At 49.3% G+C, this 17,663-nt stretch overlaps 1 protein-coding gene across 2 annotated transcripts in view; it reads left to right on the top strand.

Annotated features, from left to right (window-relative positions):
- BIN3 (bridging integrator 3) overlaps window positions 1-17,663 on the top strand; it is a 40,619-nt gene that overhangs the window by 12,899 nt on the left and 10,057 nt on the right. For both annotated transcript variants that reach the window (XM_024560908.3, XM_053911307.1), the window contains exons 2-4: window positions 10,046-10,094; window positions 16,557-16,597; window positions 16,979-17,040. In XM_024560908.3, coding sequence (XP_024416676.1) covers window positions 10,046-10,094; window positions 16,557-16,597; window positions 16,979-17,040 — 152 coding nt within the window. The remainder of the gene's footprint in view (window positions 1-10,045; window positions 10,095-16,556; window positions 16,598-16,978; window positions 17,041-17,663) is intronic.

Below are 17,663 nucleotides of genomic sequence, written 5' to 3'. Positions count from 1 at the left end.
GTCCAATAGTGGAAAAAACCCAAACATTCATCACCTGATGAATGGATAAAAATATTACTCAGTGATAAAAAAAAGGAATGAAGTACTGACAAATACTACAACATGGGTAATTCTTCAAAACATTTGCTAAGTGAAAGAAGCCAACACAAAAGGCCAAATATTATGTGATCCTATTTATATGAAATGGCCAGAAGGGGCAGATCCATAGAGACAGAAAGCAGATTAGTGGTTGCTGGGGGCTGTGGAGATATGGGAAGTGACAGCTAATAGAGATGGAATTCTTTTGGGGGTGATGAACATGTTCTGAAATTCGATAGTGGTGATGGATGCACAACTCTGAATATACTAAAACAACCGAATTGTTTACTTTAAAAGGATAAATGTTATGGTATATGAATTACATTTCAATAAAACTATAGCTTAAAAATCGATAAACCAGGTTCTGAGTAAAGATGACAGCTAGAATACATACACTTAATTTCTCTCTCTCACAAATCCCACCAAAAAACCACAGTAAAGTGATTTTTATTTAAAGGCATAAATCTGCAAATGTAGGGAGAATAGAAGTGACATCAACAACATTTGAGAAGTGGAAGCACTTGAATGTGGTAACTGACTTAGCAGTTCCAAGAAATCCAAAGCCTAAACTGGCATTTAGGAAAGCCAAGAGCCATCCAGCTTACACCGCTGAATTCTCAAAGGCTCAGGAATTGCTGTCACTATGTACTTCTAGAAGTAGGGTGAAGCCAAGCACTCAGTCCAGGAGCTGTTCACGATTAAGATCAGATCCCTACCATCTCCTCCCCAACTCCCTTTCCCTGGGAGACAGTCCCTCATCCCAACAGAAGAATGAAGGGACTCCTCTGGGGAGTGTGAAATAGAGTTTCTATCCCAGGGCACACAAAGGTAGATATATATGTGGGACACTAATGAAGCTTAACCTTTGGGACCCCTTGGACATGGGCCACGTCCGAGGCCCTGGAGGAAAGGAACCCTAGTGTGTGTTCACATGATCCTGTGTTTTTCTAAACTTCAGAATGTGTATTACACTCAGTTAAAACCTCTGCCTTCACTTCATAGGTCAGGCAGCTTTGGAGTAGCCTGCACCTTTTGGAGGACAGGGCAGGGGAAGTGGGGGTTGAGTTTGTAAATATATTTTTAGAAAACTTTAAAAACAAGTGAGAAATTACAGACTTTTGATTTGGAAATACACAAAGGATATCTTTTGGGGCCATCTTTAAATTTATTTTAAAAGTAAGGGGGGAATTAGATCAAAGATAATGGGACACAAAAGTGACAGAGATGAGCCATTAAATCAATAGATACTATTCTAAAATCAAGTAAAGTGTAACAAAACATTTTTAAATTGTATCAAAAGCTAGTAATTAAGAGTGAGATCAATTCTAGAAACAATGGAATGTTCTGTAGGAACGATGATTGATAAGCCAAGTGAAGAAGAGCAGCAAATCAAACAACACATTGATAAAACATGTAAATTCCTGGTGGATTTAACATGAAAGACATAATGAAGATAGCATATAACTCATGGAACTTCCGGTCAAGATAGTGGTGTAGGCAGACATGGCTCACCTCTTCATGCAACCTCATCAAAACTACAACTAAAATATAAAACAACCATCACTCAGACCTATCAGAAATCGAATTGACTGGAAGTCTGACAACTACAGAATTAAAGAAACCACATCCATCCAGACTGAGCTGACAAGCTGGTGCCATATCTGAGACTCCATCAACCTGGCTAATGCTGCTTTGGAGATCCCCAGAGATTCCACCCCACCCAACTTGCAAGCCTAGCCAAGCTGCTTTTCCATATGAATGGCTGGTACTGGCTCACTCTTCACAACGTCCAAATCCTATAAAAAAATAACAGATGGTCTCAGTGACTCCCAGGCCCACACTAGCAGCAGCCAGCCTAGGTTCACAGCTTGGCTTTCCTGGGAATCTCCGAGCCCAACACAAGTAGCAGCCATCTCAGATTGCTTCATAGCTCAGGCAGGTTGGCCCTGGGCAAAACACAGGTGGGGGCTGACCTTGGCCTGCACCACCTGGGAACCCCAGGGCCAGTGCACTCAGTGGACAGCTATAGACCACATTGGAACACCACATCCTGCTCCTAGACAGCTGATCCTCCATGGAGGGCAGAGGTTTGTGGTCAGTGGTCACAGCCAATACTTGCAGCTGACTGGATAAATCACTCCCATTGATCTGCCAACAGTAATCAAGGCTCAAGTACAAGATGAGGGTGTACTCAGCCCACATGAAGGGTGCGCCTCGAGTACCCAGCTTGGGTGATGGAGGGGCTGTGTCACTGGACCTTACAGGACACCTACTACATTAGGTGACACTACCAAGACACAGAGTCAAAGCAGCTCCACCTAATACATAGAAACAAACACAGGGAAACTGCTAAAATAAGGAGACAAAGAAACATGGCCCAATGAAGAAACAGACAAAAATTCCAGAAGAACTAAACATAATGGAGATAAGCAATCTATCAGATAGAGTTCAAAACACTGGTTATAAGGATGCTCAAGGGCCCCGGCTGGTGTAGCTCAGTGGATTGAGCGCTGGTTGTGAACCAAAGAGTCACCGATTCAATTCCCAGTCAGGGCACATGCCTAGGTTGCAGGCCAGGCCCCCAGTAGGGGCTATGTGAGATGCAACCACACACTGATGTTTCTCTTCCTCTTCTCTTTCTCCCTCCCTTCTCCTCTCTCTTAAAATAATAATTTAAAAAAGGAACTTAGCAGCATAAAAAAAGATCCAATTCTGAGGATACACTAATTGAAATAAAGAACAATTTACAGGGAAACAGTAGTGGAGTGGATGAAGCTGAGCATCAAATCAATGATATAGAACAAGAAGCAAAATAGAACAAGAAGAAAAAAGAATCCAAAAATTGGGGATAGTATAAGCAGCCTCTGGTACAACTACAAAGGGTCCAACATGGGGGTGCCAGAAGAGGAGAAAGAGCAAGAAATGGGAAATCTACTTGAAAAAATAATGAAAGAAAACTTCCCTAAATAATGAAAGAAGGAAATAGACATGCAAGTCCAGGAAGCACAGAGTCCCAAACAAGATGGATGCAAAGAGGCCCACTCTTAAGACGCATCATAATTAAAATGCTAAAGGTTAAAGATAAAGAGAGAATCTTAAAAGCAGCAAGAAAAAAGAAGTTAGTTACCTACAGGAGAGTTCCCATAAGACTGTTAGCTGATTTCTCAAAAGAAACTTTGCAGGCCAGAAGGAATTGGCAAGAATTATTCAAAGTCATGAAAAGCAGGGACCTACAGCCAAGATTGCTCTACCCAGCAAAGCTATCATTTAGAATCAAAGGACAGAGCTTCCCAGACCAAAAAAACCCCAAAACACTAAAGGAGTTTATCATCACCAAATCATTACTATATGAAATGTTAAAGGGGCTTGTTTAAGAAAAAGAAGATCAAAACTACGAACAATAAAATGGCAATAAATACATAACTGTCAATTGAATCTAAAAACAAACTAAGCAAACAAGAAGAACAGAGACAGAATCATGGGTACAGAGAGCATTTTGATAGTTGCCAGATGGGAGGGGATTAAGAAATACAAATAGGACCCTGGCTGGTGTGGTTCAGTGGATTGAGCACCAGCCTTCAGAGGGTCGCCAGTTCAGGTCCCAGTTGGGGCTCATGCCTGGGTTGTAGACCGGGTCCCCAGCTGGGCTGGGGTGTGTGAGAGCTAACCAATTGATGTATCTCTCACACACTGATGTTCTCTCCCTTTTTCTCCCTCCCTTTCTGTCTCTCTAAAATAAATAAAATCTTTTTAAAAATACTAAAAAAAAATAAGTTCAAATAGGTAGTTACAGAATAGCCATGGGGATGTAAAGTACAGTATAGGAAATGGAGAAGCCAAAGGTTAAAGATAAAGAGAGAATCTTAAAAGCAGCAAGAGAAAAGCAGTTAGTTACGTACATGCATGACCCATGGACACAAACAAAGAGCGGGGATTGCCTGAGGGAGTGGAGGGTGCTGGGTGGGCACGGGGGGGGGAGGATCAGAACAATTATGATGGCATAATCAATAAAGTATAATTTAAAAAATAAAAAACAATATCAAAAAAAGAGGGGGAAAAAAAGAACTCATGATACTCCCTCCTACAAGGACACCAGTGACACACTGGTTGCGCATTAATGCAGAAAGCACTAAGATTAGTCACTGTACAAGAAAATTTGAAATGTGCCCTGAAATCTCAGTTTATTTATGAAAGAAACATGAGATTTTCCTAATCTTACAGCATTCCTAAAATTTATATTACATTTGTATATTTCCAGTACTGAATTAGCATTCATTTTTTTTCCTCTAAGAAAATGGTGTTGCTAACTCTGTGTCACATGGAGAGGCAATCATAGACTGTGCAGCCAGAAAATTCAAGGAAATAAATACAGAGGTGTGTCAGGCAGATGATTAATAAAAATATTAGGTTATTCGTGATTCTCTGATGTTCATATTATTTGTCAGCTTTTATAACTTGTAATTTATTATGCTCTTTTCTCTGTCTAAACATTCACTTCTATGCCTATTTTTATATTTGTAATTTGTATTCCTTTTCTTTAAGAGGACATGCAAAATTGTATAAGCTTCAGGCCCAAAAACCCAGACCCCCCCCCCCCCCCAGTCGAGCACAGTTGAAGGCAGGACGCCCCTTCCGAAGGCAGGAAGGTGAAGTGAATGAGCGCATGCAGTGTATGCTCTCATACAGCCTCTTGTACTCACTGAGCCCCCAGGTTGCTGCGCTGGACCTTTATTTCCAAGTCATGCGAGTGGAAGAATCCCCTCTAGGGAATTGTACCTGCCCAGGAGAAAAGACTAGATACTGCCATCAGGGGTTCCCCACAAAACTGCTTGGCCAGATCACCCTACACGACAGACTGACATTATTCATGTACTCACAGCTTCTAGTCAGCTTCTTTGTCCCCTATCGTACATGTGAGCAGATAACCAAGAATTACCATACATGCAAGGGAAGTATTTAGTATGAAAAATGAAGGCTAAAACAGAAAAAAGGCACTCGAAGGGAAACTGAGACTATAAAGGAAAAAGAAACTTTTGTGAAGCTATCATTAAGATCCTCAGATAAAGCATCCATGAAATAAAAACAATACCATTAAAAAAAAAATCCTGAAAAATAAAAAGAGCTCTCAGAAATTAAACATACAAGAAATTAAAAACTCTTTACAAGTATTAGAAGATAAGGAAACATTGAAAAATAGAAAATTAAAGGACAAGCCAAAGAGGGTCAGCATCAAAATTGTAAGAATTTCGGAAGAAACAGAAAGTAGGGGTAAGGGGTCAACAACAACAAAATTTTGGTTTTTAATCTCGGAACTAAAGATTATAAATTGCCAAATTGAAAGAGTCCTGTTGAGGACCCCAGCACGATGGATGAAATTAGGTCCATAAGGCACGTGAACATAGGAACTGGCAAGCTTGCATAAGAAACCGAACAGCGGGTCTCATCACATCCAAAGGATGGAAATCACAGTGGTGCTGGGAAATGAGGCTCCAGTGAAGCAGTGCCTTTGAAATTCTGGAAGAAATCACATGCAGCCTCTAATTCTACACCCGGTCAAACTAACCAGCGTGACAGCAGGCTAAAGTGTGTCTTGGTAAACAGAGATTCAAAACTCCTCTCCCAGTGTTTCTCCACCCAAATGAGGAGTAAACCAAAAAAGAGGAAGACACAGATCCCAGATGTCAAAATTCCTGGGAGAGGGAGAGGAACCTCTGTGAGGAAGGTGAAGGGGGAGCCCAGGAGGCCAGCTGCACCCCACGGTGGGGGTGACCCACTCTGGCTGGAGCAGGCCAGAGTGGCGATAATAGAATACCTGATAGAAATGAATGTATTGGGAGGAAATTTAGACAACTGAGATAGAATTAGGGGAACTACATGAAGAATCAAGCGTGTGGAAGAAAAGTGACAGTTACTAATTGTAATGAAAACAAAAAATTAATGCAGTGCTACTAGGTATATATTGCTATGTAACAAATTGCCCCACAATTTAGTGTCTCAAACCAATACTAGTTTCCATTGGTCAGGAATTTCAGAGTGGTGGTCTGGCGTGGGAACTCTGAAAGTTACAGTTCAGGGTGCATCAGCCAGAACTGCGGTCTTCTGAGGGCCTGGCTGAGCCGAAGAGTCTGCTGGCTGCCTTGTGCAGAAGGAAAGTGCGTCCTGCTATGCTCCTGATAGTTGCCTTGTGTTGCTTCACCACGTCCCGATAGGACTGTGCCGAGAGGAAGGGCGGTTGCAGATGTGCCTTTGTGTTACAGAAGTGGAGACCATGAAGAGGGTTCCTTGTTTAGTTAAATCTTCCTCTTCCTAGATAAAAAGTCAGTAGCTGGTGCCTAAAACCTAATGCTCAGGAGGCAGCAATACAAGCATTTTATGTGGAGATGGGAAGGTGCAGCTGTTGAAGGTGCAAACCCAGCTCAGGTGACAGTGCTCCCCTCAGACATGAGACTCGGGGGGGCTAGAGCCTCATACTTAAGGAGTCCGGTGCCTCATTCAGCTAGTCACATGTATAAACCTGGTAAAGGTAAGACTTAGATGGATACAAGGAAATCACGAAAGGAATAGAGTAATAAAGGTGGATTTTTATGTTGAGGTGGAGGGAGCAGGTCTTTCCCAGTACGATGGCACCAAAAGAAGGAATCGTGAGGGAAAAGAGAACTTCGCTGGATTCGACTTCACACGCAGCGCAAGCTTCTGTACCTTACACACACACGTCCAAGGGGGCAAGGCAGGCCCCAAGCCAGGAAGAGTCCTGATAAACAGGCCAAATGACTGCTGGTAAAATGTTAACTGTTTCTGTCTTTTAACAAATGCAAACTGTTTCAGTGTGTCTCTAGGGCAGTTGGCAAATATATCAAAGCCTTGAACGTGTGTCTATCCTTCGACCCAGCAGTTTCAACCCTAAGAGTTTACCCTGTGTAGTAATCTTCGGTGTGCACAGAGGCTGTACTATTAGAGTGTTTTGTTTAGAATATAGAAGAAAAATTCAGAACAGTGGAAGTGACCACCAGTAACATGGGCTACAAAAATAAAACTAGGGGTACAGGTGTGTAATGGAGCACTAGGTCACTCTCAAATTAGGCCGATGAAAACTATGTTGGCATGTAAAAACATGGCATGTTTGCTCTGTTTTCATGTATATGTGCATGTGTACGTGTGTACACATGTATGCACACACTGAAGTTCAGGTTATTGCTTATTTGGGAGTGTGTGTGTGTTTATTACTTGTGTTTTTCAATGTTTTCCATGTTTGGGCACTGGTCAGGTCTTATTTTCGTAGTCGAAAAGAAAACAAAGAATTTTTCTTCGTTTATTTGAAAAATACAGAAAGTACAAAGAAGAAAACAGTGGTCATACTCTCACCACCTAGAGTTAACCACTACCGACATTTGGCATATTTGCTTCGGGTTTTTTTCTTCATGCAAATTTTTGAAATCTAATCAACACCAAAATAATAACGTTGGTTATCTTTTAGATAGGAGACTAGACTGTTTGGGGTTTTTTTCCTCCCCCCCCCCTTTTCTCTCTTTTATACTTTTCTGTATTTCTTAAGTTTTCTCATATGAGCATGTATAGTTCTTAAAACACACACAGTTGGCACTTCGCACCCCAGTCTCACATCCGTGGGCTCAGTCACACACATGTGGACAGCGGCGTCCACGGCTGGGAAGCTGTGGACAGAGGGCCACTGTTCTACACCATGGTATCTGAGGGACTTACCACATCTACGGATTTGGTGTCTGCAGGGAATCCTGGCCCAGTCCCTACTGGGTACCCAGGGACAACTGCATGACAAATTCGTGTGAGCGAATATTAAACTACTAGAGAGAAAACTGGACTGGATGTCAGAGCCCCAGCGGTGCATTCCTGGTTCTGTGGTGATCTGGCCGAATGGCCCTGGGCTAGTCACTGAACCTCTCCAGATCTGCTTTCTCATCTGCAAAAGGAGAGGGCTAAATGGGTTACCATTTCTATGGTAACTTACAGTTCTAAAAATACTGTGGTTCTAAATTAAGATTGAGAGAGAGGCTGTGGTTCCACCAATAATGGACTCTAAGTTCCTAATTTCTTGATACCTTGTCTGTAGTGTGAGGCCCCGAGTTAGAATCCTGTCGAAGGCCATGCTGAGAAGTCTTTAGCACGCTCACCCTGCCCCCCATGTTCTTAGAATGGAGATTCGGTTTAGAACTGATGTTGTAGATGAGCTGGAAGGACCATCTCTTCCAACTCCTCTGTGTTAGGGTTTAAAAACTGAGCTCCAGAGAGACTGCCGTTTGTTCAGATCACAGAACTAGTCAGAGGCCGAGACCAGGTTTTCTGGTTCCCGGCCCAGAGCTTTTTACTCCACCACGTGCTTCGTGCAAAACAGGATCGGTCTTTTCGCAATGCCACTCGGACCTCATCTGCACTGTCACCAAAATGGTCCTTGAGGGCAGTTCACTGTCCAGCACCGTCATGTCAGTCCACTGTAATCTGATTTGGGCACACGCAACTGGGGGCCCAGGGAGGGGACCGAGGAGCTCATCTGTCCTTAACCTTTCCTCATTAGGTCTGGGAAAGGGAAGTAGCAGTATTATGTTTTCTTCCCTTTTCAGTTCCGTAGCTTACCTTTCCCCCTGGTAATTATATAGCCAGAGATTATTTGTTTACAGAAGCCACGTGAATCAGCCAGCCCTGAAAGGGTTAACACTGCCAAATTACGGGGTGGGTTAACAATAAACAGGATGTCCTCCAGAAATTAAATTTAAACCACTGTGACTCAGGCCGGCCCATCCTCTAACCAGATCACTGTCTGGGGTTATTATCGGTGGTTAATTATACCACTGGGTTTAGCAACAGTGTTGGTCAGTTTGGGCCAAGAGAAGCCAGGCTCCCGGAGAAGGTGTGGAGGGAAGGGGCCAGATGGAGGGGGCAGGTGCAGCCGTGGGAGCGGGAGGTTTGAATGGAAGAGACTGAAAGTAGGGGAGTGCTGGTCTAAGCTGTACCCGAGGGGCTCCTGCTGTAGCCCTTGTCCTGAACTGACCGCAGGGGTGCCTACCTCACCCCTCCCCGGGGAGGGGACGTGAAGTCCACGTATCTGCAGATGGCAGGTCGCACTGTTTGCCTCCCAGCCTGGCCACACTGCTTTTCTTCCCAGAATTGTAGAATCATAGAATGCTCAGCGCCTTAAGGAAGTTTCCAGATTATCCAGCTCACCGAGTGGGAAATTAAGGCAGAGGGCAGAGGTTGCCTGCCGAAGGGCAGCCTGCTCTGCGGAGAGGAGGCAGGGTTGGTGCTCAGGCAGCGACTCCTTGGCCAGGCCCTGCCCTTACGCCAAGTTGCCCTCCTTTTCTAAGTGGGGAGCCTGAGGTGCAGGGCCCCCTGGCAAGTTCACGGCAGACTGGGGCTGGACTTCACATTCTTCTAGGAGTTGGCGGCATTTCGATTCTGTCAGTTCTCACAGGAAACAGCCCAGCCTGGCTGGTCCTTAATGCCCCTGCAGTTCGTCACCTTTCCCCAGCCATAGAGGCAGCCCTACAGAGCCACAGTCTATCCCTCTGTGGAGAAGTAGTGACGCACCTAATATAGATCCGTGGTTCTTAGGGTATTTTTAAAGACATGTGTTCAAGGATAACAGCGATCCAAGCAACGTGTAGTTTCTGACCTTGCAGCCCCTTGAGACACAAGTTACGGGGACTGTTATTTGTACAGCGCCTCCCGTTCCTGCCCTCCCCTTTGCAGTGCATTTAAACAGCAGGCTGTCAGGGAAGGGGCTCTGGGGCAGAAGGTGGTGCCCAGGCCCTCTGTCTGACACTATACATGGGAGGATGACGGTCCTTGACCCACCAGGCACGTGGTACGAGCGGCGGGGAGTGAGCCCTGCCACTGTTCCTTACCCTTCTGGGGGGTGGGGGGCTGTATTTCATCACTTCTGTTTGGACATATCCCCATTGCTCCTAACACCCCTCTTTGTCTCTTTGTCTTACAGGATTCCTTTCAAGATTGGGCAGCCCAAGAAACAGATTGTCCCCAAGACAGTGAGTAGCCCTATTCTTTCCTTCTGAGACTCTGTTCTGTCTCACACAGCCTTCGCGGAGAGCCAGAGCTTTGACCCAACCCCTTACGGGGCTGGGGAGGCAGAACCTGGGCCTTACCATTCTGGGTTGTGTACCTCTAGAACTTCGCATGGACGGGGGCTTGCAAGGACCTCCTGTCCCGGGACACTGTCCTTCTTCAGCTCAGCCTGGGTGGGTGGAAGAGGTGGGTTCCTCAGGCGAGAAGGAACACACTGCTCCTGATAGTCCATCTCTGGGATCAGTCTGAGTGTCCCTAAGAGGGAGCCTGAGACAGGGACTCTGGCCAAGGACATGTCCCAGGCCTTTATCTCAGGCCACGTGAATGACCAAGAAGCTTCCCCGGGATCCCGGGCCTATTTGTCTCCACTGCTAAATGCATTCCTAGCCAGGACCCAGAGTCACTCAGCACAGGGGCGGGGGTAAATCACTGAATCCTTCCCCCTTGTAAGCTCACAGTTTTTGTCCCTGTTTTATCTCCAGAATGGGAGAGGAAGAGAATCATAGCTTCTTAGAAAGTTAGAACTGGAAGCCCTTAGAGACCTAGTGCAACCCCCTGCTGGTCCCTGCGAGGACTCGAGGCATGGAGTCACAGTGACTTTCTAAGGTTGGGAAACATGCTGACAGCTGGAGCCAGACCTCCGGGCGGAGCCTCTGTCCAGTGCCTGCTCTGTGGCTTCATGCTGCCTCACGCAGGTGAAGTCTCCCAAGGCTGGGGATTCTAGCAAAGAATGGCCGCTCCAGCCCCCTCCCCCACAGCTCTGAGCGAGGCTCTTGGTTTTCACATGGGAGGCCATAACTGTTGAGCATCTCTGGACGTGCTGGCTCCTGGAAGCCAAGGGGAGGCCCTTGAGGGTCCCTGCAGCCCTGGCTGTTCTCCTTGTCTTAATGACCTCGTCCCAGGACTCAGAACTTGGCTCAGGACTCGGAACTGCAGGAAAGATAGAGCTTCAGAAGTTGGCGGAGAGGGGGGTTCAGCAAACATCTGGCCAATGGCTCTGTCTCTGGGAAGTCCAAAGTTAGGTCACTTAAAAGGAAATGGGCCCGTGGTAAAGGGTCCTCCCCCTTTTCCAGGCAAAGGCTGGCCACAGACAGACTCCGAGTTTACCTCCCATGCCGTGGCTCACCATCTGTGGAGGCTCTCAGCTTGAGGCGCAAAGAATCTGGGCGTGCGAGTGTTGGGCTCCAGCCGGCTACAGGAAGTGGGAAGGTGTGGCTTTGGGTCTCCAGAGTTTAATCCAGGGCAGATCTGAAAGGGAAGTGGTTTTGAAAAGGGTCTTTTATTCCAAACATTCACTACCAAAAAACAAAACAAATAAAAAACCCTCCTGACTCCCCATCCTTTATGCAGATGGGCTTGTTCTCCACAAAGAAGTATAGCCCAGAATGCAGTTTCTAGCCGCTTTGCCAGAGTCTGCTGATGGAGAAAGGTCTGTAGGTGTTTTCGTCTAGGAGCGGCAGGGCCTCCCCTGGGGAGGGCAGATGCAGGCGAAGGAAATGCTGTGCACATGTGCGGGCCTCTGTGGGCCCCTGGCGCCCTCGCCCCTTCCTTGCAACAGCTCTCTTGGGGTCTTCTCACTGGGGCACCCGCTCCCCTCACAGATAGGGTGTCAAGGAGAGGGTGAGAAGCAGGTTGGGAAGACCCCCTGCCTGGATTCCCATCCTGGCTCCAGCATGCTGTCTGGGCCTTCGGCAAGTTCCCTACCCTCCCTGAGGCCCCGCTTTCTCCCTTGTACAGTGAGGGTGACGCCAGGGCCTATGTCATGGATGTCTGATGAGTCTCCCACGAGGTGATGCATGTGAAGCACTTCTCAGTGTCTGCATGTGGCGAGGCCTTAGTGAACGCTCACTATATTGCAGGAAGATTTGACAACCTACCAAGGACTCCGCCGGTCCTGGTGGCTGGATTCCCCAGTGCAGTGAAGTGTAGGCCAGAAGAGAGGTGTTTGCTCCCTTACCTCCCAGGTGGCACTGAAGTGTCTGCAGCAAGACCCTGCCTCTTCAGAGGCTTGTTCTCCACTTCACAAGCCGCTCCTGGCCCCACAGCCAGGCCAGGGCTGGGTGGTTGCCTCAGTGTCTTCGCAGCTGCCCCCATCAGTGGGAATGTGCTCTGTTGTTCCTGCCCAGGCACTTTCAGGGAGGGGGGCAGACAGGGCCGCTTGGGTTATTGGAAGTCACAGCACCCTGTCATGGGAAGAAGTGTTCATGTTATCTTCAGGGAGTTTCAAGAGGTTTTTGGCTCAAGGCTCCCAACTGTCAGGCACAAAGAAAGCACTGTGTACGTGGCTGCCCTCGTGGCTCTCCCGCACCCAGGCCGTTCACGCAGATGTGGCCGTTGTCAAGGTTCTGGCCAGAGCGGCCTGCTCTCTGCAGGAGCCAACGAGTAGGACCTGCCTCTCCCAACCTCTGCTGGTCCCATCTACTCTTGCAGTCCCATAAAGTAGCTGGAGCGCCTGTGCAGGGGTGGGGTGGGGAGGAAGCTGTACCCCCTCCATAGTCTGGGGAGCTGGGAGAGCGCTCAGAAGCAAGGTGCCCCTGGGCCTCGAACCCAGAGGGACCCACTTGATCCCTGGCTAGGTTGGCCCTCTGTGGAGTCAGGCAGAGTCCCACCACACGGGGCCTTCACTGGAGAAAGATTTCCATGGGCAAGACGAGGGCTGGCAGCCTCATCGCTGTCCTGTTGTAGCGTGCCACGGGCAGCTGCCTTCGCCAAGTGGCCTCACAGAGGGCTCCTCCGCTGGCCGCCTCTTCACTTCACCGGGAGGGTGGGTTTGGGTGGGGACTCAGCCCGTTCACTCAGTGAACAAGTACCTGTGCCTGTAAGGTGCCAGCCGACCTCAGCACTGGGGAGTGAGTCCTGAGCCGTGCAGCGCCCCCACCCCCTGAGCCTGCTAGGATGCTGGGGGCAGGGAGCAGCCGAGGGGCATCCAGCCCGACTCTCCCGACGCTAACCTCCCCGGCCACCACCCGCTCCGACCCGCTCTCAGTCGTGCACATGTGTTTACACTCGCATTGTTGACTGCGGTCCAGCTGCCTTTTTGGCAGAGCATCAAGCATTCAAAGATGTTCAGATCTTCTGTGTTTGGCGCTTTCTCTCGGAATGGATAGACCACGGAGTGAGAGCCCAGGTGTCCCTTCATTCCCCATCTGAGGGGCTAGTCCTGGTGGTGTCCCCTCTGCTCTGTTCCCAGTGGAGGAGAGAGTTCTTGGGACTGTGAGCTATGGAAGCAGCCCACACCTGGCTACCAGGACAGAGGAGGTGAAATGTTCATGACCTTCTTTTAGGCTGTCAGATGGCTTTGAGGGACATAAAGTAGAAGGACCAAGCTCATTCCAACATGCTTCTCAACTTCCAGTGTGAGCCCTCGAGTTTCTCATCAACCAGAACAATGCAGCCCAGTTGGAACCCTGCAGCCCTTCTCTGCAAGTCTAAGCAGCCCCAGCCAGGAGGGCCAGGTGTTCTCTGACATCCCACACACACACACCAGCACTCAGGGATTGCGACAGAGGCTGGGCCCAGGCCCAGCCTCCCCTCTCAGAGCACCTGCTCTGTGTTCTTGATCTTCAGGAGAACTGCATCCTGGCCAAGACCTCCTTAATTTTAATTTCATCTTTTTGGGGAAAAAGACTCTGCTCACATCCTACACAGTAGAAAGGAGATTTCCCATGAGGGGAAAGGCCCAGTACAGCCCCCCAGAAACAGAACTCCAGGCTTAGCCGAAATTAGGGGCATCCTTGCTGCTTTTCCTCTCTGCCAGAGGGCCCCACATCAGTCTGCACCCCCAAACTGCTCTGGTCCTCTCGCCACCCCAGTGTGGAAGAGGAATGGCCAACATGGCCACAGACAGGTTCCCTGCCCTGCACTCCACATACACTTCTGTGAATCCTTGGAACCAGCAGGTGAACGGGACACCGTTACCCCGTTTCTTTGTCAGCCCCTGAAATTTACATGGGGTGAGGCCAAATAAAATACCTCGTTTTACTAGGCAAGAAACTGAGACTCGAAGTGTTAGGCGATGCTCTATAGCTAGTAACAAGTTTATGTGGTAACCCATCCCTACCAGCTCCTCTCCCCACCCCCCTTCCTCCCGGCACTGTGGGAGAAAGGTCTAGACCAACCTCAGCGCTGCCTTTGAAGAGCCCCTTTGCCCCAGAACAGATCTCCCTGTCGCACTCACCCAGGAGGCCTTTGAGGCCTTTGGCTGGGACTGATCCCTGCCCCACTACAAACCCCCTGTGCTGGGTAACACTTTAAATGCTTATCCAGTCCATATGCTTTAGTGGGAGTGAATTTTGAATTTTTCCTTAAGAGTAGCTTTTGGTGGATCGTAAGGAAGGAGGTGATGAAAATGTTGGCTTCCTAGATGGAGAGAGCGGGTCTGCTCTTGGTACAAGGTTCTAAATGCCAGGATCGCAGGACAAAGGAAAGACCGTGTGTGTTCCTGCTTCTGAATTTTCTGGTTCAAATGAGGAAGGTGGCACGCTGTCGCACCCTGGGGACCTCAGCTGAGTCGGTCCTCATGGTTCTCTCAGTGTAGCACCCTCGGCCTCCACAGGGTTTCCCAGGGGTTACAGTGACACGTGTGTGTGTGAGATCATCCCCCAGGGCCATATTTCTGTTATTCATCAGGGGTCTCCCTAGCACTTGGCAGAATGCATTGCTCTTAATAGGTGCTCCTTAAATGTTTGTGGGATGAATGAATGCAGTTTATTTTTTTATCCTTACCTGAGGACATTTTTTCATTGCTTTTAGAGAGAAAGGAAAGGATAGAGGAGGAAGGAAGTGGGAAACATCAATTGGGTGCTTCCCCTACATGCCCGGACTGGGGATCGAACCCACAACCCTTCAGTTACAGTTATGGGACAACATTCCAACCACCTGAGCCATGCCGGCTAGGGCTGAATGAATGCAGTTTAAAACAAATAATAAAAGGCCTGAACTAGGAGTCTGAATTCCGGCCTCATTTTGCCACTCACTAGCCATGCGTCCTTATGTCAACCATCCCCTCTCTGGGCTTCATTTCCTCACGCATCACGTGAGGTACCGGCCCGAGTGATGTCCTGCCAGTCTGAGACCGTGCTGAGCGCACCCACGTCCAAGCGCGGCATGCGAGGTTGATGGGGTTTAGAATATTCTCTCGTGGGGCGCCTCCGATGGAAGGGCCTGTGGTGAAGAGCAGTGTGGCTTTGACAGTTGCTGCAGATTTGTACTCCCTGACCTCAGCCTGTAACCCGAGGGGCAATCAGGACTTAGGGGTCTCACTGGCAGGGGTCTCGGGCGCAGCCCAGAAGTTGTCTTTCTTAGGTCATGGCTTTAATTCCTCAGCAAACTCCTTTCCCCTCTTGGGGGTGTGACGGTTTAGAGCACAGGCCTGGGTGCTTGGCTGCTCGTAGTGTGTGCCCATGCACAGGTGGCTTCACCTCTGTCCCTATGACCTCTTCGGTACCATGAGGGCCATGGGTGCACCTGCCCCCGGCAGAGTGGGCGGTGAAGACGACCCTGTGAGCCTGCGTGACGCACTCGGTGAATGGAGCCGGTTTCACTTCCCAGAGTGCCTCAAGCCTGGAGCTCCCCGAGGCAGCCAGGAGTGCTCAGTCCTGGAAGGGATGGAAGGGGAAGCCTCCTGCCTGCCCTCGCGTCCCCCTCCTTTAGGCTCTCAGCTGTCAATTGCTTCACAGGCCTCTGACCTGAGGCCATTGCTGAGGCCCCTGTTCACAGATGGGGAAATTCAGCCATGGACGTGCAAGTCACTCTCTGGACTTCACCTGACATGTAGGTGGCAGAATTAGGTCCAGGACTCACAGTTTGGTTTAAATATCACTGGCATTGTGGAAATCTGATAACTAACTAATCAGGATCTTAAGAGAGCCTGGCCGGAGTTGGTAGTTCTAGTATCTGTGTTTGGTACATCCCAGCGCACAGAGCAGGGACACGTGATCTTTCTTGCTGTACCCTGAAGCTAGCAGGCGGTACGACCTGTGACCATGGAGGTGACTCGCCCGGGCCTTGCCTCAGAACTGCTGAGTGGCAGAGACAGAACTGAAGTCCATATCCCACCCTTTTCCTCTACCCCCTGGGAAGCCCTGGCTGAGCGCCAGTCACAGGCTGAGCAGCTCACCTGTGGTGGGGGGGCGAGGAGGGTGAGCCTCACTCCCTGCAGTGGGAGAGCTGAGCCGTGGCCCACTGGTAATCTGCTGGTACTTGCCTGGCTGGCACATCTGGGAAGCCAGCCTCTGGCCCTCACTAGACACTTAATTAGTTTGGGAACACAGGGTACTGTGCTGTTGGTGACCTGCTGGTGCCTGCAGGACCTGGATGGTGTTTCTGTCGATGGGGGAGGGCATGCAGGCAGTGTCGGGAGGCCAGTAGATTTTTTCCAGCGTGCTGTTACTTCTCCACTGATTGAGGTGTCGCTCTCATTGCAGGTGGAGAGAGACTTTGAAAGGGAGTATGGAAAGCTGCAGCAGTGAGTGCCACGGCGCGGGGGAGGGGGCGGTGGGGGTTGGAGAGGGCAGGGGACTTCTGCCAGGTCCCATTGCCCGCAAGGTTTCGTCTGCTGGCCCATCACCACCCTGGGGGCCGAAGACAGCTCAGCTCACCACCTACGACAAATTGTCCCCCAGCTGATTAGCTGTGTGACAGCTGTTAACTCGTAACCTTTGGATGCCTGGCCTCATGCAGAGCTTGTAGTGGCCCTTTGGTCAGTGGGAACGTCCCCACAGAAGGGCCCCTTGTCCTCCTGGCAGGCCTTTCAGAGAATCAGGTTGGGCTTCCCTCAGGTAGCTGGGAAGAAAGGGCCAAAGCCAGTTGGCGAGGCCAGGTCCCAGCCCGCGGCCCTGCCTTGCAGGCTAGAAGAGCAGACCAGGAGGCTACAAAAGGATATGAAGAAGAGCGCCGATGCCGACCTGGGTAGGTGGCCCATCCCTCGGGCTGGACTGGGTGGGCACAGGTGGATGCCCTCCTCCCTCAGTCACCTCAGGGCTGGCTTGAAGTAAGTGCACTTCATAGATGCCCAGCAGATGTCCCTGAGAAGGGGCTCGAGGTCACTCTTCATGTAGCAAATCCCCACTCACCCCTTGCCCGGGCGCAGCCAGGTGGCGTGCTGGCTCCTGTGGTCCATGCCACGGAGCCCTGGGTGGTGCAATCCGAGGACATGGGCACGTCGGAACATGACAGCCCTCCCTCCTGGCCCTGGCGGCTCCAAACTATGTGTGCCGAAAGCCAAGGGGCTGCTTTTGGAGACCATCTATTATTTGTTTTGAAGTTACTTCTGAGTTACCTGGATGGCATCTTTATCGTCCCCCACTGCCTTTCTAGTACGGGCTGTGACCTGTTGCTTCCTTTCTTACTCCTGTGTATCATTGAAACCAGGGGTTGCCTAGTTACACCAGACCTGGCCTCCTTTTGTCAATAAAGTTTTATCGGAACACCCATTCTTTAGGTGTCGTCTGAGGCAAAGTTGAGTCGTGGCAACAGGAACCATGTGGCCTGCAAGCTCACAGTCTGGGCTCTCCCGCTCCTCACAGTAGCCG

This window comes from Desmodus rotundus, chromosome 9 (assembly GCF_022682495.2).
Source record: "Desmodus rotundus isolate HL8 chromosome 9, HLdesRot8A.1, whole genome shotgun sequence".
Taxonomy (NCBI): Eukaryota; Metazoa; Chordata; class Mammalia; order Chiroptera; family Phyllostomidae; genus Desmodus; species Desmodus rotundus.
The sequence above is the reverse complement of the archived record's forward strand: the minus strand, read 5'-3'. Positions and strand labels throughout refer to the sequence as shown.